The sequence below is a fragment of the Natrix helvetica genome (genome assembly GCF_964273705.1).
Source record: "Natrix helvetica genome assembly, chromosome: 1".
NCBI lineage: Eukaryota > Metazoa > Chordata > Lepidosauria > Squamata > Natricidae > Natrix > Natrix helvetica.
In genome coordinates, this window is record NC_138548.1 from 348476488 (window position 1) to 348495743 (window position 19256).

Consider the following 19256-nt stretch of genomic DNA (forward strand, 5'->3'; position numbering starts at 1 on the left):
TACTCTTTGATTTTTTAAAGTTCTTTTAAAAAAATTAATCTAGGCTTTTTTCTAGCTCAGTCTCTGTTTTTTTTAGTGTCGCTTTGTTAATTTTTTTCAGATATGTCAATTGCTCTGAAAGTTTAGTTGGGCTACTCTCATGGAGCAAAATTCCTGCTCCACCCCTTTTTTTGAGTCCCACTTTCACAGTTTTCTAGTGCTCTAACAGGGTAAATTCATTTGCAGAAGATTAGAGAGTTCTCACCCAGTTCAGCCATGTTGCTCTTTGATTTTTATCTTCCTGTCTCTCACCAATCTGTCACAGCTTTGGGTTGGCTATGATGACCATCTTCTCTCCAGTTAGCTCCAAGGGGTTTCCCTATGTTTTATCAGGAGATTGCCTTTCTCCATATAGTCTTTGGGGCTTCCCCTCTACCTTCGCTAATCCCCCTGGGGTTAAAGCTGCTCTGAAATTCATGTTCATATTTTATCTATTCTTAATATTCGGAATGTTATCTGTTTCTCTGTTTTTCTGCTTCTTGATCTCTCCCATCTACCTATCTATCTATCTCATTTATTTAACTGTCAGTGATCTTACATTATCCAGCCAGAAGAGATCAAATATATACAGTATTTGAAATTAAATATTTTTAAAACAAAGTCAGAACATCACCCAGAAAATAATATGTAACACCCGCACACCAACCTATATAATAAAAACACTCACCATCATTAGCCATAGTCTTTGATTTAATATAAAACCACATTAAAACATCTCTGGTAATAGTTTATCTGGCCTGGTTTCAGAAGTTTTATTAATGTCGTTGACGATTGTTATGATTGAACATGAATTCAAATTGTGACAATTGAAGGATAGGGCTATTTCAAAGAGTTTGAGTTGTTTTAGCAACATTTTACTCAATTATTATAATTCAAAATTCACATGGAATGAAGAAAGATAAACAACAACACATAAAACATTAGTTCAAACTTTGTGATGTAAACTGAACAAAAATAAACACCAACATGAGGAGCCTTAGTGAGTTTTCATCATCAGATGTTCTTTGGTGTTCAGGGCAGGTCTCAGGATAATAATGTAGCATTTGGGGATAAAGATGCAGCCCAGTAAACCCAGGCTGGAGGCCAGGATGGAGAAGATCTGCATAGCCACCATGTATTTCCCTTTAGTGCTCAGGTAGGTGGGGACAAAGGAGATCCAAACACTGCAAAAAACCAACATGCTGAAGGTGATTAGTTTGGCTTCATTGAAGGAACCAGGCAGCTTTCGAGCCAGAAATGCCACAAAGAAGCAAATGGCAGCCAGGAAACCCATGTAGCCAAGGGCAGAGTAGAACATGGTGACAGAGCCTTCATTGCATTGCAGCAGGATGTGTTCTGGTTGAGAATGAAAGTCAGAATCTGGGAATGGGGGAAAGATTCCCAGCCACATGATACAGATGCATACTTGAATACCAGAGCAGGATAAAACAATAGAGTTGGCCAGACTCTTCCCCAGCCATTTCCTCATGCCGCTGCCTGGCTTTGTGGCCAAAAATGCAACTACCACCATAATCGTCTTTGCCAGCAAGGAAGAGACGGCAACTGAGAAAACGAAACTGAAGGTGACTTGCCGAAGAAGGCAAGTCACTTTCTTGGGATGACCAATAAACAGAAGGGGGGTCAAGAAAGCAAGCAAGAGGGCGATCAGAAGAATGTAGGTGAGGTCCCTGTTGTTAGCTTTGACTATGGGAGTTTCTCGGTATTTAATGAAGATTCCCAGAATAAAGGCGGTGGTTAGGGACAAAGCAATGGCAAAGAAAGCCAGGATAAGTCCCAACAATTCTTCAAAGGATAAGAAGCTTATATTTTTGGGGACACACTGATCTCGCTTCTTATTGGAATACTGGTCATCTGGACACTTTTCACAATGTGCTGCATCTGGAAAAAATTGGTTAGTATGTATCTGTTTCTGCAACTGTAGGAGCATGAAAACCACCTCAGAAATCAATTACTTCATTTTGAAGGAATAACATAATAATTCTGCCCAGGGATGTCCACATTCTACAACATTAACTAAAATAATCAACATTATTTTTAAAGGCTGAAGATGAATGTGATTATCAGCTCTCAAAACGTATCCTCTTTCCTAAAACCAAACAAGAAAGTAAAAAGTCAATAGAAATCAGTTACCCTTCATTATTTATTTAAATGCTCACATCATCATACAAAATTTGGTTTCTTTGAAAGGTTTGGGAATGCTATAAGAAAGTTGATGTTTCTCTTGCTTCTTTATCCAATATTCCCCCAAAACAATAGAGAATATTTATTATATTCTGATTTTTTAAAATTATTTTTAATAATTTTATTTTTAAATTCTGCCTAAGGATATTCATATGACACAACATTAGTTATATTTTTCAACACTCTTTTGAAAGGCTGAAGATGAATGTGATTATCATCTCTCAAAACTTCTTTCTTAAAAACAAGCAAGGAAGTCAATAGATATCAGCAATATTTCATTATTCATTTTAATCCTCACATCATCATTCAAATTTGCTGATAGTGTTTTTTGCTATTTTTGGAGCCACCTACTGTACCTTCTTGCCCAGAGTATGTTCCTTCCATACACAGAGAACAGTCGTAACAGCAAACTGGGGCTCCCTCTCTCACAAGCTTGGTGTAACCTGGGGAGCAACTTTCTGTACATCTTGAATAAGGCACCATCTAAACATAAATAGAAAGATTATTTCAGGGCAATGTATGAATTGGAAGGATTTACTTAAATCAACTGCTTCCAGAAACCCAGGAGCACCTTGAGCAAAACCAGTCAAGTGTAGTGGCATGAACTTTAATTACTCTACTTGCAAGGGGCAAATGAAAGGCCATTCTCTTTCTCTATCAATCTTTATTGTAGATCCCAAAAAAACCTCATTGCCTTATTTTTTCTTCCAAAGGAAAGTAGCTTCATTGCAAAAGGTGCTTCTCCATAGGGCATGAATGGTAATGCTATACCATATATAGATATAGATATATATTTTCTCCATCTTTGCTTTCTCAGGAAACCTCCAACAACTAGGTTTCTCTAGAGTCCCTATCTTTCTCTCGTACAACTGACCATTGTATCATCATATGTAAATCAGAGGTGGTATTCAGCTGGTTCAGACCAGTTCAGCCAAACCAGTAGTGGAAATTGCCCCAGTTCTATGCCATCTTATTTAGGCACATTTTTTGGGCCCGGGAGCTAGCGCACAGCTAACCCTCAAGGCTGGGTGCATGCCTGGAAGGGCACCCACGAAGCAAGCGAACACAGGAAGGGAAATGGTGATAACAAAATGTGAAACCCACCACTGATGTAAATGACTTTTTAAGCTGCCCTCATTTCCCTCACCACATCCTTAATCATATATTTCTCTTTTGCAATTCAGTGGACTAAACCCTTAATATTCTGGATTGTCTCCCAGACAAGTGATCTTGGTTTTCCCTTGAAGAGGTTTTGCTTCTCAGTTCCAGAAGCTTCTTCAGTTCTGACTGAATGGTGGAGTATAGAAGGATTTATATTCCTTGCAGTCATCTGGTGATTTCTGAAAGTTGTTGAGGGCACTTTGAATTTATCTCCGCCATCAGGGTCACCTGAATAGTGCAAATTGGTGTGGAACCTTCCTGCAATTGTTGAATCTGCATTCTTATAGTAAGCAAGTAAACTTAAGTAAGAAATCTGGGAATGGCTTAGCAGTATTAAGTAGCTCACAGTTGCTCTGTGAAGTAAACTATCAGTCTATCTGGGCTTCTCTGCTGATATGAAACTAACTGCTTGTGTTTGCCTGTAACTCTCCTGCCTTGTGTTTACTTTGAAGAACCACCTGTTGGTATTGTACATTTATTCATCTATTCTTATGTATATAAAGAAATTAATGAATCCAGCTGAATCAGTTATCTGTGTGTGCTTTATGGATTTGAATTTGTGCAACAAACTCTGACAATATCTAATAAATTAATGAGGCTTTAAGTTCTCTTATTTGGAGGTTATCTCAATTGGCCTCAACAAGTTTTATTTCTTACTGAGCAGAAACAATTCCACATATGGAGATAAATAGAAGAGCAAAATCCCAGCAGTCTCAAATACTTTGTTAAATAATGTTGGCCATTGGATGGCACTTTGATTGACAGAAATCTTGACTTCCAAGGAGGCTTGTCTTTCTACATTCCCAATTTTCATCCCTGCATCTGATTTGTTCAAAAGTGATGTCCACTGCATGATATCAAAGTCACCAACAGGAACTCCATTTGCTTCAAAAGAAATCCCATCTCTGGATATATTGTGATGTTGGAAGTTTCTCAGGAACCTATGAAGCTGCAGAAACATAGAAAAAATATAACAATTTGAGCCTTGAGATGACTTCCGGTATCCGAAGGTGACGGACGCGTGCGTCTGCTGTTCGCTGTTTTTTCGGGCTCCCCTTAAGTCTAGGGGGATCACAGGTTGCCTTGGAGGGGCACCCTGACATAGCGGCGGCTTGCTGGGACCCCCTGGAATGGCTGAGGCTGCGGGGGGGGTCTCTAGCTTTGCCCCAGGAGCTGGAAAGCGTGGGGGGGGGTGCGTGGAATGCCACCGCGCACCTTCGCCGAACGGAGCCTGGAAGGGATTTGAAAGACGCAGCTGAAGGGCGGTGAGGTGGGGAATCTCCCCAAGTCTTTTACTGTTTTACTCAATTGATGAACTGCAGGTGTTGTTTTTTTTTTTTTAAACTTTGTTTCAACCTTTGGAAGAGTTAAGATTGGAGGGGGGGATTTCCACCCCCCTCGGAAAAGCGGCTCTTGCAAAATCTCTCCCTCTAATAGGAGAGAGAGAGAGAGTTAAAAACTAATTTTCACTTCCCCTAAACAATGGAAAAATAATTTTTGACCACAATTGCGAGAGAAAGGATGGTTGAAGTGACTCTTCTCTAAACTATATATGGGAACTTTGGACTTGTTGTTTCCTGACCACCTGTAAAGGCTGAGCCAAGATGGCCACTTCCTCCTTCTTCTTTGTCTTTATGAATGAAATTCCTCCCTTGGAAGATTTTATGGCTCTGAACTAGTCTCCACCCCAGAGATCTCCAGGAGCCTCTCTAAATACGCTTTTCCTTTGGATTTGGAATATTTTGATTCATGTGTTTGATTTAGTCCTGTATTAGAAGATTTATTCTCCCTTGGATTTGCAGACGCCATTTCTTTGCACAGATTAATAACTATATCTGAACTTTATGATGGGTTCAAAGAAATTACCGCCTGGCAAGGCTTCATCGGCCCCGACATCTTCTACGTCTAGTCCAATTACTCAGCAATCACAACTGGGGTCATTTTTACAACCTAAAGCCCCTGAAGAGAGTACAAAGGACTTATCTATTCACCAGATGCTTCAATCTATCTTAAAGGGACAGGACGAAATTAAAAAACAACTGAAAGACTTAAATGATCAGCTCAGAGAAACGAAACAACAAGCCACACGGAATGAACAGAGAATAGATGTACTGGAGGAGGATGCGGTCGGGATGAGGGATGAGGTTAAGACAATCCAAAGGGGGAATGTAGAATTTGAAAACCACATGATAAAAATGGAATTTGAAAGGATGTCTTTTTTCCTTAGGTTCCAAAACTTGCCAGAAGTTGAGAACGAAGATCTTAAGGAGATTATGACCAAAATACTAGCAGAATACATTAATAGAGATAAACAACAGCTGTGGTGGGATATAGACTTGATTTATAGGGTTAATTCCGCATATGCAAGAACACACAATGTTCCAAGGGAAGTTCATGTTAAATTTCTTAGAAAGACTACAAGAGACGAGGTTCTAGGAGCTCAAAGGGGAGGACCACGAAAATATAAAGTTAAAGAAATAACCATTCTTAAACAGATTCCAAAGAAAGTAAGAGATAAGAGGAACAAATATTCCTCTTTAGCAAAAAAAATATATAATAAAGGGGTCTGGTTTAGGTGGTTATTACCAGAAGGCATGTTGATTTTCTGGGAGGGCAGCAGAATTAGAATCAATACAGTTGTGGAGGTGGAGGCTTTCACTAAAAAACACAGTGCTCTCCTAGATGAAATGGGGGATGGTACACAAGAGATGAGGGAGGGAGGGGCTGAGGCTCTGCCAATGGACAGGGGGAGGATGCAACAACTAGAAGACTCAGATCACAAAAGTGACTTGAAACATTATTGCAATTGTTGTTATAATGTACCTTTATGGAAGTGATACAAAAAATGATTGAAATATACTGATGACTTAGTGTTAAACTTAAAACTGCTAATCTCTACTCAAATGTTGATGTATTTTTATTCTTGTCTGTAAAAGCTGTGAGACTTGGGTGGGACTGCTCTCCCCCGAAGGATGTAGCTGTCAAAAATTTTTATACCCTTTTTAACCCTTTTTCCCTGAAAAAATCTGTAAAAACCAATAAAACTTTTTTTAAAAAAACAATTTGAGCCTTTATTCAATGTTATTCTTGCTAAAATTCTGGACTGGGGGTACTCTGAATAATTCAACCTCTTCAAATCACCACTGCCATCTGATTCAGTATTTCATGGGAAGTTTCTTTCAGTTATTCCCCAGGAATTTACAGCTCTTTTTCAAAAAACTATGTCACATGGTCAAGCTCGCCCTACAAAGTGACCTTGACCATGCATCAGAATTGTTGTGCATTTGGCAACTCTTAATTTCAACTAACAAATGCTCTGTCCTACACATTGGCAATAAAAATCAGAGCACCAAATGCAAGTTAGGCGGAAATGACCTGGTACACGACTCTCACTCCATCAAGGACCAAGGAGGACTCATCTCTAACTATCTAAGCCCCAGAGCTCACTGTAACAGCATTACAAAAAAGGCATTAAGAGTTGTTAACCTAATTTTGCGAAGCTTCTTCTCCGGTAACATTGTACTGCAAACTAGGGCATACAAAACCTTTGCCAGACTACAGCTCATCTGCCTGGAGTCCACTCTGTATATCAGACATTAATATGATTGAGTGGGTCCCAAGGTATTTCATCAGAAGAGTACTCCACTCCTGTACTCAAAATAGAATCCCTAGAATATGCTTTAAATTTTGGGCTTGGATAATCTGGAACTGCACCAGCAGCAGTCTGAACTAAGCATAGTAGACAAAATTGTCAACTACAACATCTTACCTGTCAACTTCTTCAGCTTGAACCTCAACAATACATGGGTAAGCAATCGATACAAACTCAAGGTAAACCACTCAAAAATACAACTTCAGCAACAGAGTGGTCACCAGCTGGAATGCTCTACCTGACTCCATTGTTACATCCTCAAACCTTCACAGTTTAAACCTTAAAGTGTCTTCCATGGACCTCACCCCATTCCTAAGAGGTCCATAAGGGGGGGAGTGCAAAGCGCACCAGCATGCCTACGATCCCTGTCCCACTGTCTCCATTTATTTGTATTCATTTCCTTCGTTCATGTCCAGGTTCATATTTATACCTGCTATCTTGCACATGTTTGACAAACAAACAAACAAACAAATAAATAAATAAATAGTTCTTGAAAACATGGAATAGATAAGACCACCATCTGATGGCTTTGTAACTGGCAGACAAACTACATTCAACATGTAGTCCTCTGGGGAACCTCATCCACTTGGACAGAAGTAAGCAATGGGGTAACGGAAGCTTCCATTTTAGGCCCAGCACTCTTCAATATCTTCAAAAAAGTTATTGGAGAGGGAATTGAAGGGGAACTCATCAAATTTACATACAACACTAAGCTGGCAGGAATAGACAACACCCCAAAAGACAATCTCAAGATCCAAAAAGAATAATATAAAAATAACATATTGAAATACTGAATAATTAAATAATGGAAGATTATAACTTAACATAAATATGTATTTTATTATTGGAACAATATAAGTTTGTGAAATGTAACAAATATGATTATTAATATTCTATTGGTAGTAAAAGGAACGATACCCAGAACATGATTATTGGCATAAAAATAATGTATTGAAATATTGAATAACTAAATAATGAAAGATTATAATTGAGTAACTAAATAATGAAAGATTATAATTCAACAAAATATGTGTATTATTACCAGAACTATATAATCTTGTCAACTGTAGTAACTATGGAAAATATTACTTTATTTGTACCAAAATGTAATACACTCAGGTGCCACACTATTCACACATTGATATGTTTGTAAAAAATTAAAACATAAAAAAACTTGGGGAACATTTTTTTAGAGCCAGTTTAATGTCAGGGTTCCAAGTAATATGCCCATATTACAGGACTCTGAGGCAAGCAGGTTCCTCAAATATCAGTTTTTTGGACATATCATATAAGCATATAGGCTGGTGAAAACTGACTCTAAATAAATTTTTTAATTGAGGGGATTTTAAATTGAAATTTTAAGTCTATTTTATTCATCTGTTTACCTCCTCCATGTATATGTATATGTTTATGTACTGTTTATATTTGTATATTTTATGTGTTTTAATTGTACGCCGCCCCGAGTCCTTCTGGAGAGGGTGCGGCTAATCAAATAAAATTTGATTTGATTTGATTTGATTAAATGCTCCTGCAATTTTCACCTAATTAAAAGTAAAAGTTTTCCTCCCCTTTCCAAACAATCAGTCACATAGTACAATCAAGGTGTCATCTGGTTGCCTGGTAACTAGACCAATCATCCCTCCAGCCATCAGTGGGAATGTCCTTGGTTCCCAGGAGAAAATATTTTGTTTTGGCTACAAAACCCTAGCTATCTCTATTCCCCCCCCCCCTCCTTATCCCTCGACTCCAGTGTGGCAACACTGAACCTTCAAAATGGCCTTAGTGAGGCCAGCTTCAGGGTTGACACTCACTCTCAAATACCACAAATTGAGCGACTGCTCTTTGGAATATCTCACCCCTTTCTACATCTAATTTAATATTGCGGAACTTGAAATGAAAAATCAATGGAACCTCAAAGGAGAAGACTTACCTGCCATGGCTGTACAATCTGGGGTGATTGAAGGTATCCAGCCTGCATTCTCCTCTTACTCCTTTGGGAGGAAGAGGCAGCACTGAGGACCCAGGCCACAACTTGAATTATTTGGGAAATACTGGAGGAATCCTGAGACAGGATTCTTGCAATCATATCATGGGGTGGGAATTCCCAGTTCTCTTTTTCTCTGCATTTTTTCCAAACTTTCTTAGATAACAGAGGACTTGGATAGGAACATTGAAACACTTCCTTTCCATACAATGTGACCATAAATGCATAAGATTTATTGTCATAATACTGAGTCCTTCTCTTTCTCTGGATGAGGAAGGAAAACAAAGCATATTTATTTTGGAGATCAAGCGAGTGGTCAAAAAAACTTACACTTAAAGCTGTCAAAGTTGTTGCAATCCACACCCTTCCCACAAGGGATGTATTAGTCATATCAATTGCTTGTATTATTATTGCTAACATTCCAAAGGCCTGAAAATCCAGTTGGCATACTATAATTTTTATTTGACTCTTGATAAGAGAATAGAACATTTTCCTTTTTTCTTGCATGACAGTTTCTCCAGCACTTGACTGCATATTTGCTTCTGGGACGGTTCCCGAGAGGACAATGCAAATCCCATTTTTTAGAGCGAGAACTTCCAAACTTGTTTTGAATTTTTCTCCTTTTTCATTGTCCTGGGAAAGGTGGCCAATCCATGTCCATCGGAAATGCAGGAGCATCTGGACAATTGTTGAGTAAGGAGGTTCTTGGTTTGGGGTCAGCCGATATGACAAAGGAAAACGATGATTTTGCTCAGCCATCTGGTTGATGACACTGTAGTTGATCTAAAGATAAAAGAGACGTTATTGGTAGTTTGTGCCAGTTTTAATGATAAAAGTCAGATTGTAAATCTAAGGGCCTTTCCCCACGGCTGAGAGAAGTTTCAAACAATACCTGCATGAATATTGGTAGTTCCCTTGACATTATGTCCAGTTGTCTTGTATGCTCCCTTTGAAACCATGTAGCTCTGAATTATCTGTGGCAGTGACGTGCAGTCAGGTGAGGCAAGTGAGGCATAGCCTCACCACTCTCATCATGAAAAAAAAGTAAAAGGAAAAGCTGAGCTAGTTGCTGCCTCACCGTGGATGACTCTGCTTAACCTCACTGGTGCTCTCCCTCCCCAAGTGTAGTGACTTCCTCCCCAGGCCCCCATTCATTTCTCTCTCACACACACACAGCTGGATAAAACTATATAAAAATCTAGCCCAGCTTCACTGATTACAAGTTTGAAAAGGCAACGTGGCTCCACCTGCAATCAAACTACACTTGGGGAGGGAGAGCACAAGCAAGCACTGAGGAGACCACAGGAGGAGGCAGGAAGCCAGGCAAAGAGCCATGCTGTAGTACACACACTTCCCCCCAGCCTCTTTCTTTTGGAAGGCTCGGCTCCCCTCTGGCTTCTCTGCCTCTCCTCTCACCCCAGCCTGCCAGCAGGAGGTGGTGGGTGGGCTTTATTGTGTTCCAGGCATTTCCCACCCAGACAGCAGGCTGCATTTGCAATTGTGGAGGTGTTTGGGAAAGGCAGCAGGGGCAGCTTCTCCAAAGCACCTGAGGACAGAACAAGAAGCAATGGGTGGAAACTAATCAAAGAGAGAAGCAACTTAGAACTGAGGAGAAACTTCCTGACAGTTAGAACAATTAATCAGTGGAACAGCTTGCCTCCAGAAGTTGTGAATGCCCCAACACTGGAAGTCTTTAAGAAGATGTTGGATAGCCATTTGTCTGGAACAGTATAGGGTTTCCTGCCTAGGCAGGGGGTTGGACTAGAAGACCTCCAAGGTCCCTTCCAACTCTACTATTATATTATATTGTATTGTAAAGAAGGAGCAAAGGAGAAAAACAAATGCTGTCACTTTAAATTGGAACTGAGCACGCCTGGCTGTGGAATTCTGGGAGTTGAAGTCCACAAGTCTAAAAATATTTGAAACTCAGCACTGTGTCAGTGCCTCACCAGTCATAAACCTCACCGCACGTCACTGATCTGTGGATATGTTTCATAGGTGGTCCTTGTCACTGTGATTATTTGGTTTGCCAGCTGTGCCTACATTCTGTGCAGCAATGAACTGTCTTCTTATCAGCAATGATTTACTGCGCATGTCATTACATCATATTCCTTCTTCCTTCCTTCATTTGTCTGCATGCCAGGCAGACAGAGGCTCTGCCAAAGATGTAATTAATTTAGTTGGTAAGTTTGTATTTTTACTTTATTTACAATTAAAATGTTTTATTAGATTATGCCTTGGGTTTATTTTGCTTACTTCAAAGGTATGCTTTCAATAAATGCCAAGATTCACAACTCATTAATTCAGGGTGGAATTCACATCCTGACAAATGGAACCAGAGGATGGTTGATGTTTTTCCTTGCTTTGTTATTTTTTGAAGATAAACGCCTAGGCTAATTAAGACAAATGATTTATAGCGACTGAGCAACGCTTCTAAGATGCCTAAGAAGAAAAAAAAATAAAAGAACTTTCTGCGAGGCATTCTGATGGCTTTAGTCTCTCCAATGAAGAGGTGAAAAGTATTTTACAAAGATTTACAACTCTTGATGCAACTGGACGGGGTGAAGAAGTGGGACAGATCTCACACAGATCTCAAGAAGATGGGACTGCTTCTGGATATGACGTATCCCTACTGAGGTCAGTAATGTGTTTTCCTAATTATGCATGCTCCCAACCATCTCCTAGAGATTTTGAAACGCTCGGTGCCAGGCCAAGGCTTTCATAGCCAGAGCAATTTCACTCCCACAGAGAGGGAGAAATGTATGATTCTCTCCAAAGCTCTGAGCAAGGCATGGAAAGCTATTGTAATCAAATAGAATATTACGAACGCCAGTTGTTCCAGGCCAAAAATGTTTATTCCATGCTCAAGTCAGAGAAGAGGGATTCCCATGCTTTTCAAATTTCTGAAAACGCCATTTTGCCTTCTCCAAAGCCTAAGACACATCCCCTGGAGGATATTGTGTCAGGCAAATCAGAACAGAGAGCTGTGCACATGTTAAAATTGCCATGTGATCTCCTTTGTTCTCCAATTGCACATGCCACGCAGGCAGAAATATTACAGCCAAAAGATGTAACCACAGCACCCTCTCCTGGCAGAAATAATTTACTACAGAGAGCAGATTACTCAGATATTCAGGCTGCAAAGCAACAAGTACCTCCACAGGCCCAATTTTCAGCGCCCCCTGGGGGTTTTGGAGCCTTCTCAGATGGAGCACAACAGTACTTAATGCAGTCTCCAGCAAGCCATGCTTTTATTCCAGCTCAAGCACCAGCCCCAGCTAGATCACAGCGACCCCAGGTTCAACAACAAGCATTTTTATGTGCACAGCAAGCTTTTCAAATGCACATCCCTCAACAGGCATTTTTTGTTCCTCCATTGACTGGTGAGTCAAAACTAAAAATGTCAGGACAAAATTATAAAGCCTGGGTCAGTGAGGTTTCAATTTTGCTTCGCAGATAAGGTACCCATTGTATGGTGCTTAATCCTCCTGCCCAGCCATGGACTCCTGCAATAAGAGACTTAGAGACTAAGGCTTTCACAACATTATTAATGTCCATGGATTCTGAACTGCAGGTTATCTTTCCGCCTAATGCAACAGCCCAACAAATTTGGGCCCATTTGGAAGATTGCTACAGACCCGTTTCAATTGAATCTTCATGTTTGCTCATATCTGAGTCCCATAGTTTGAAAGTGAAACCTGGTGAACAAATTGGTGGACATTTGACCAACCTGAAAGGAATGAGAAGAGAATTGAGAGAAAGAGGCCATTTTATTGATGATGTTCAAATGATCAGCATTATCATTAACTCATTGAATTTTGAATGGAAAGATGCCATTGCAAAGATTAACCACGTGCCTATTGCTCAATGCATAGTCAATAATGTTTGCAGACTTTTAATTGAGGAGGAAGCTTTATTTTTAGGCACACCACATTTGCGAGGGCTGCCCGCGTCGAGAGCTCCAGCAAGACGTCCCTTCCGAGGAAGAGTCTACACTCCAAGAATGCCAAGATGCTACATCTGTAACCATATGGGACATGATACCCGGGATTGTCCCCAATGAGTTCTAGCTCCCAATACATACCAGCCCAGAGGAACAGACTCCAGAGGCAGAGGTAGAGGTGGAAGACAAGGTCGTCGTGGTCCAGGGCGTGATCCGCAAGCTCCACTCGTCACATTGGCCTTAACCAACGATCCACAAGCTGCTCCAGAGTATGACAGATGGCTTCTGTGGACTTTGGACAGTGGAGCAGCCTTGCATGTTACCTACAGAAAGGAAATCTTCACAGAGATGCATGAGCCTGAACCTTATCTACGTGAACTTTATTCTTTCTCCAATCATCCTTGTAAGGTCATGGGAAAAGGAACTGTTTATGTTGAAGAGCTCGATGCATTCATCCCTGATGTTTATTACATACCTTCAGCAACTAGTAATTTGCTAAGTCAAAGTCACTTGTCTAGAATGTTAAAGTTCCAGGTTCACCACCTCGAAAAAGCAAGTTGCATAGTTAAAAATGGAGATATTGTTGCTGAAACCATGCTAATTGGTGGTGTTTATTACATAAAACCAAAGCCTAAACCGCAAGCACAGGCTAGTATACAAACTCCAAAAGAGGAAAGCGCAGGCCCAGAGAGAGATGCTTCAGAGAGAGATCCTGTTGCTACTCCAAAGGCTCCTAAAGCCAACAAACAGAAAATAAAGAAGCAGGTTGCTCAGAGCAAGCCTGGGGTTCCTCATAAAACTGTTAATGTTGAAAATTCACTAATTGGTAAGCCTTTGCATTCCAGGTGTATTTACAATTAAAATGTTTTATTAGATTATGCCTTGGGTTTATTTCACTTACTTCAAAGGTATGCTTTCAAGGAATGCCAAGATTCACACCTCGTTAATTTCAGGGCGGAATTCACACCCTGACAGTCCTCATAGAGCACACCCTCCTGGTCACTTTATACCTCACCCATCCACTCAGTCCATTAGTCAATCAGAATAGAGCTGGGGAGTCTTCTAGTCAAGCAGGAGACCTTAGACCAGGGATATCAAACTCAAGGCCCAGATCCGGCCTGCAGGGTGCTTAGATCTGTTCCTTGGGGCTGCCCTGAAAATAGCCCACAGTGCCTCTGCCAGCAAAAAGGGAGCTAGAGCACCACCACCCCGAGCTCTGTTTTCACTGGTAGAGGGTTGCAGGAGCTGTCCCCATCTGAAAACAGAGCTTGGGAGCCCATTTTTGCTGGCAGAGCATTTGGGATACCACAGGTGTCCCTGACACAAGTGACATCATGGTGGCCATGTCTACCTTGGCCACACCTCCCCCCAAAAGTCAAAAACAACCCTGATGCAGCCCTCAATGAAATCGAGTGACACGCCTGCCCAAGTCCTCCTCTTTATGGGCGGCCTCTCAAACAGTGAAATACTGCTATATACTCATGGGATATCTTTTAAAACTGACAAACACATTTATTTCTCATAGATTATTCTCAAAGATATTGCTTTTTTTCTTCTTTCTAATGTTGAGCTTGAAATATTGTTATATCTCCCATCCAGCAATTGTTTAATACTGGTATATTATTTCATTGTCTTCATTCATATAATTGATTTCAAATATTTTTATATAAACTCTTTAATTAGCTGAATTTCTTTTAGACATTTGAAATGCAGAAGTTGGTTTAATAACCTCACTTTAAAGCAGACCGAGTTCCTGTGGAGACCCAGGGCAGGATCTGTGGGGGGGGGGAAGCATACGGGCAGATGGGCGGAGCCTCCAGCCACCGCCACTACCAGTTCACCAGATTTGGGGCAAACCAGAAGAAACCCACATCTTCTGTGTCCTGCATGTAAGTTAAATAGGCAGGGCAACAGTATACAGCCTTGCCAAACTCTTTTCTTAATTTTGAACCAATCAGTTGTTCCATGTCCTGTTCTCACTGTTGCAAGAAGCACCTGCATATAGGTTTCTCGAGATACAAATAAGATGGTCTGGCAGTCCCATTTCTTTAAGAACTTGCCACAGTTTGTGGTGATCCACACAATCAAAGACTTTAGCATAGTCAATGAAGCAGAAGTAGATGTTTTTTCTGGAACTCGCTAGCTTTCTCTATGATCCAGCATATATTGGCAATTTGATCTCTAGTTCCTCTGCCTCTTAGAAATCCTGCCTATACTTCTGGTAGTTCTTGGTCAACATATTGCTGGAGCCCAGCTTGTAGGATTTTGAGCATAACTTTGCTAGGATGTGAAATGAGTGCAATGGTGGAGTAGTTTGAACATTCTTTGCCATTGCCCTTCTTTGGGATTGGAATGTAAACTGACCATTTCCAATCCTATGGCCACTGTTGAGTTTTCCAACATTGCTGGAAGAATGAGTGTAGCAATTTTACTGCATCATCTTTTAAGATTTTGAATAGCTCAGCTGGAATACTATCACCTCCACTAGCTTTGTTGTTGCTCAGACTTCCTAAGATCCCTTTGGCTTCACATTCCAGAATGTCTGGCTTGAGGTCCGTGATCATCATATCGTGGTTATCAGGGATGTTAAGCTCATTTTTCTTTGGTTCTTCTGTGTAATTTTGCCATCCCTTCTTAACCTCTTCTGCCTCTGTTAGGTCCCTGCCATTTTGGTCCTTTATCATGCACATCTTTCCATGAAACCTTCCCTTCATATTTCGATTTACTTGAAGAGATCTCTGGTCCTCCCTATTCTATTGTTTTTTTCTATTTCTTTGCTGTTCATTTAAGAAGGCATTCTTATCTCTTCTAGCTATTCTCTGGAATTCTGCATTCAATTGGGTGTATCTTCCTCTTTCTCCCTTGCATTTCACTTCCCTTCTTTCCTCAGCTATTTGTAGAGCTTCCCCAGACAGCAATTTTGCTTTCTTGCATTTCTTTTTCTATGGCATGGTTTTATTTGCTACCTCTTGTACAATGTTGTGAACCTCCGTCTATAGATCTAAGGATTCAGATCTAATTTCTTAAATCTATTTGTCACCTCTACTGTATATTCATCAGGGATATGATTTGGTTCATACCTGAGCAGCTTAGTGTTTTTCCCTTCATTTTAAGCCCAAATTTTGCAACGAGAAGCTCATGATCTGAGCAACAGTCAGCTCCTGGTCTTATGTTTAATGTCTGTATAGTGATTCTCCATCTTTGGCTGCAGAACACATAATCAATTTGATTTCTCTGCTGACCATCTGGTGATGACCAAGTGTAGAGTCATCTCTTGGGTTGTTGGAAAAGAGTGTTTGCTATGACCATTGTATTTTCTTGACAAAATTTTACCAGCCTGTGACCTGCTTTATTTTGTACTCCAAAGCCAAACTTACCTGTTTTTCCAGTTAATTTTGCCTACGTACTTTAGCATTCCAATCCCCCATTATGATAAGGACATCATTTTTTGGTGTTAATTCTATAAGGTGCTCTAGGCCTTCATTGAACTGGTCAACTTCATCCTCTTCAGCACCAGTGGTTTGGGCATAGACTTGGACTGCTGTGATGTTGAATGGTTTGCCTTGGATTCAAATTGAGATCATTCTGTCATTTTGGGAATTGTATCTCATTACTGCTTTTCCTACTTTTTATTGACTATGAAGGCTACTCCTTTTCTTCTGAGGGATTCTTGCCCACAGTAGTATACCTGATGTTCATCTGAATTAAATTCACCCATTCATGTCCATTTTAGCTCGCTGATTTTTAAATGTTGATGTTTAGTCTTGTCATCTCTTGTTTGACCACATCCTGCTTGCCTTGATTCATGGATCTTATATTCCAGCTAACTATGGAGTATGGATTTTTACAGCATCAGACTTTCCTTTCACCACCAGATACATCCACAGTTGAGCGTCCTTTCGGCTTTGACCCAACCGCTTCACTCTTTCTGGCACTACTAGAATTAGCCCTTTGGTCTTACCCAGTAGCATATTGGACACCTTCCAACCTTAGGGGCTGATATTCCAGAGTCATATCTTTGTGCCTTTTGGTATGGTCCATGGGGTTTCCATGGCAAAGATAGTGGAGTGGGTTGCCATTTCCTTCTCTAGTGGATCAGATTTTGTCAGATCTCTCTGCTATCACCTGGCTGTCTTGGGTGGCCATGCACGACATAGCTCATAACTTTATTGAGCTATGCAAGCCCCTTTACCATGACAAGGCAGTAATCCATGAGGGGGATATATTTATATAAACACATATATACAATACATATGTGTGTGTGTGTGAACATACAGTGGTGAGCTGCAATCAGTTAATAAACTGGTTCTTTGAGTGTGTGCTTTGCGTGCACATGCAGCCTTCAAAATGTACCAATTTCAAGCTCTGCAGCCTACCTTCTAGGGCAGCCCCGGTAAGTTAAATAGCTGAGTCACAGAAATCCTCTGTGATGTGTGAATCAGCTGAGCTGGAAAATGCAGAAATTTAGGACAGGATAGGACGGGGGTGGGTGGGAACTACAAAACTACATATGTATGCACACACACATACAAACACAGAAAGAAATTTCACGTAGTTTGTGAATTAAAAATTCAGCTCTTCCAATATTTACTCTCTGACTTTCAAATTATTTGGAGAAAATCATTTGGAGAAATATGGACAAGTGCTGCGTTCTAGGGAAATCTTAGCAATTTACAACTTGGAATTAATTCCATTGGCCTTCATACCTGTGGAATTTTATAGATGCTCATGACATTAGATATATGATCAAAGAGTTCAGAATCCATCTCTTCAAGAACCGCCAGCAGGTTCTTTTGTCTTCCACATCTGTAGTTTGGGACGTTCTCCTGCCCTGTAGACAGCACATCCAGCATGGCCTCATATGTCATTCTTGCACTGAAAAAGTTCTGATAGATGTTGTAGCCCAGGGTGATGTTGGGTAAGAGCCAAGGATTCCGGTTGACTTCATGAACAGCCAACAAGAAGGGAAGAAGGTGGTAGAAAGTGTTCTCACTGCAACGCAAGAAATTTCAACATCTTTTTTTTTGCTCTATATCAGCAATTTATGTGATCATCTTAAAATAAGTTGCGTTGTTTTTGCCAATCACATAAAAAAATTTCAATTTTGTCGTTTTGCAAAGTGATCTCAACTATGTGTCTGAATGGTCATCTATGTGGCAACTTCAAATTTTGATTAATAAATGCTCTGTCTTACATATTGGTAAACGTAATCAGAATGTCAAGTATAAGCTGGGTGGCATTGATCTTGCAGATGACCTTCACTTTGTAAAGGGCCTAGGTGTACTTATTGCTGACTATTTATGCTCCAAACTCACTATAACAGCATTGCTAAAAAAAGCATTAAGAGTTGTAGGTAGGGAGTTGGACTAGAAGACCTCCAAGGTCCCTTCCAACTCTGCTATTGTATTGTATTATTGTATTGTAAACTTAATTTTGCAAAGCTTTTTTTCTGGAAACATTATATTGCTAATTAGAGCTTATAAAACTTGTGCTAGATCAATTTTAGAGTATTGTTCAACCGTTTGGAATCCCCACCATATGTGCAATCGAGTGAGTTCAGAAGTACTTCACCAAAAAAGTCTTGTACGCTTCTGTACACAATAGAATTGCTTATGCTACTAAGCTCGAAATTCTCTCTTTGGATAACCTAGAACTGTGTTGCTTGCAGTCAGGCCAAGGTATTGGTATATAAAGGAACTTTTATAAAATCATCATGTTCCCCAGGAGCCTTTCCTCTAAAGAAAATTGGAATGGGCAATAGTGAATTTGCCTTTCTCAAAGTGAGGAATAGGACAAATGAAATCGTTCCTAGAGAAGAAATTGTTGCATAGAAATCCTATCACTAGAATCCTGGACGTTCTGACAATTACCTTTTCAGTTGGTGGGTTGGAGACTTGGAGAATGAAAATTGGTACAATCGAGCTCCGATTCCAGACATTATTCCAGTAATCCAGTAGTCTCCTGGTTTGTAGTAATGGAACCATTCCTTTTCTTCTATTATCACCTTAAATGGGCATTTCACCAGCATACTGGCACAGGGAATTTGAGACAGAAGCTGATGCAGAAAAAGCTGTATATGCATCAGCAACAACATTTGATATACACTGCAAGAGATCCTTCCTATAGTTCTTTCTTCAGCACAGAATTAAATCTCAGAGACTACAATTAAAGCGAAGAAGGTCCAGTTTGCCCCCAGATTTGGAAGTTTTATTTGCAATTTCAGATTGCTACAGTATTTGCCCAGCTTTACCCCAACCTATGCTCTCATCACAGAAGGAGGCTGTTACAAATCAGAG

At 40.3% G+C, this 19256-nt stretch overlaps 1 protein-coding gene across 1 annotated transcript in view; it reads right to left on the reverse strand.

Annotated features, from left to right (window-relative positions):
- The window catches only part of LOC309401065 (vomeronasal type-2 receptor 26-like), a gene marked incomplete at both ends in the record, with an annotated part of 63728 nt that extends 44740 nt beyond the window's left edge, over positions 1-18988 (reverse strand). The window contains 4 exons of the mRNA XM_081970004.1: positions 8964-9024; positions 9542-9800; positions 17667-17952; positions 18831-18988. Coding sequence (XP_081826130.1) covers positions 8964-9024; positions 9542-9800; positions 17667-17952; positions 18831-18988 — 764 coding nt within the window. The remainder of the gene's footprint in view (positions 1-8963; positions 9025-9541; positions 9801-17666; positions 17953-18830) is intronic.
- Positions 18989-19256: the final 268 nt, after the last annotated feature.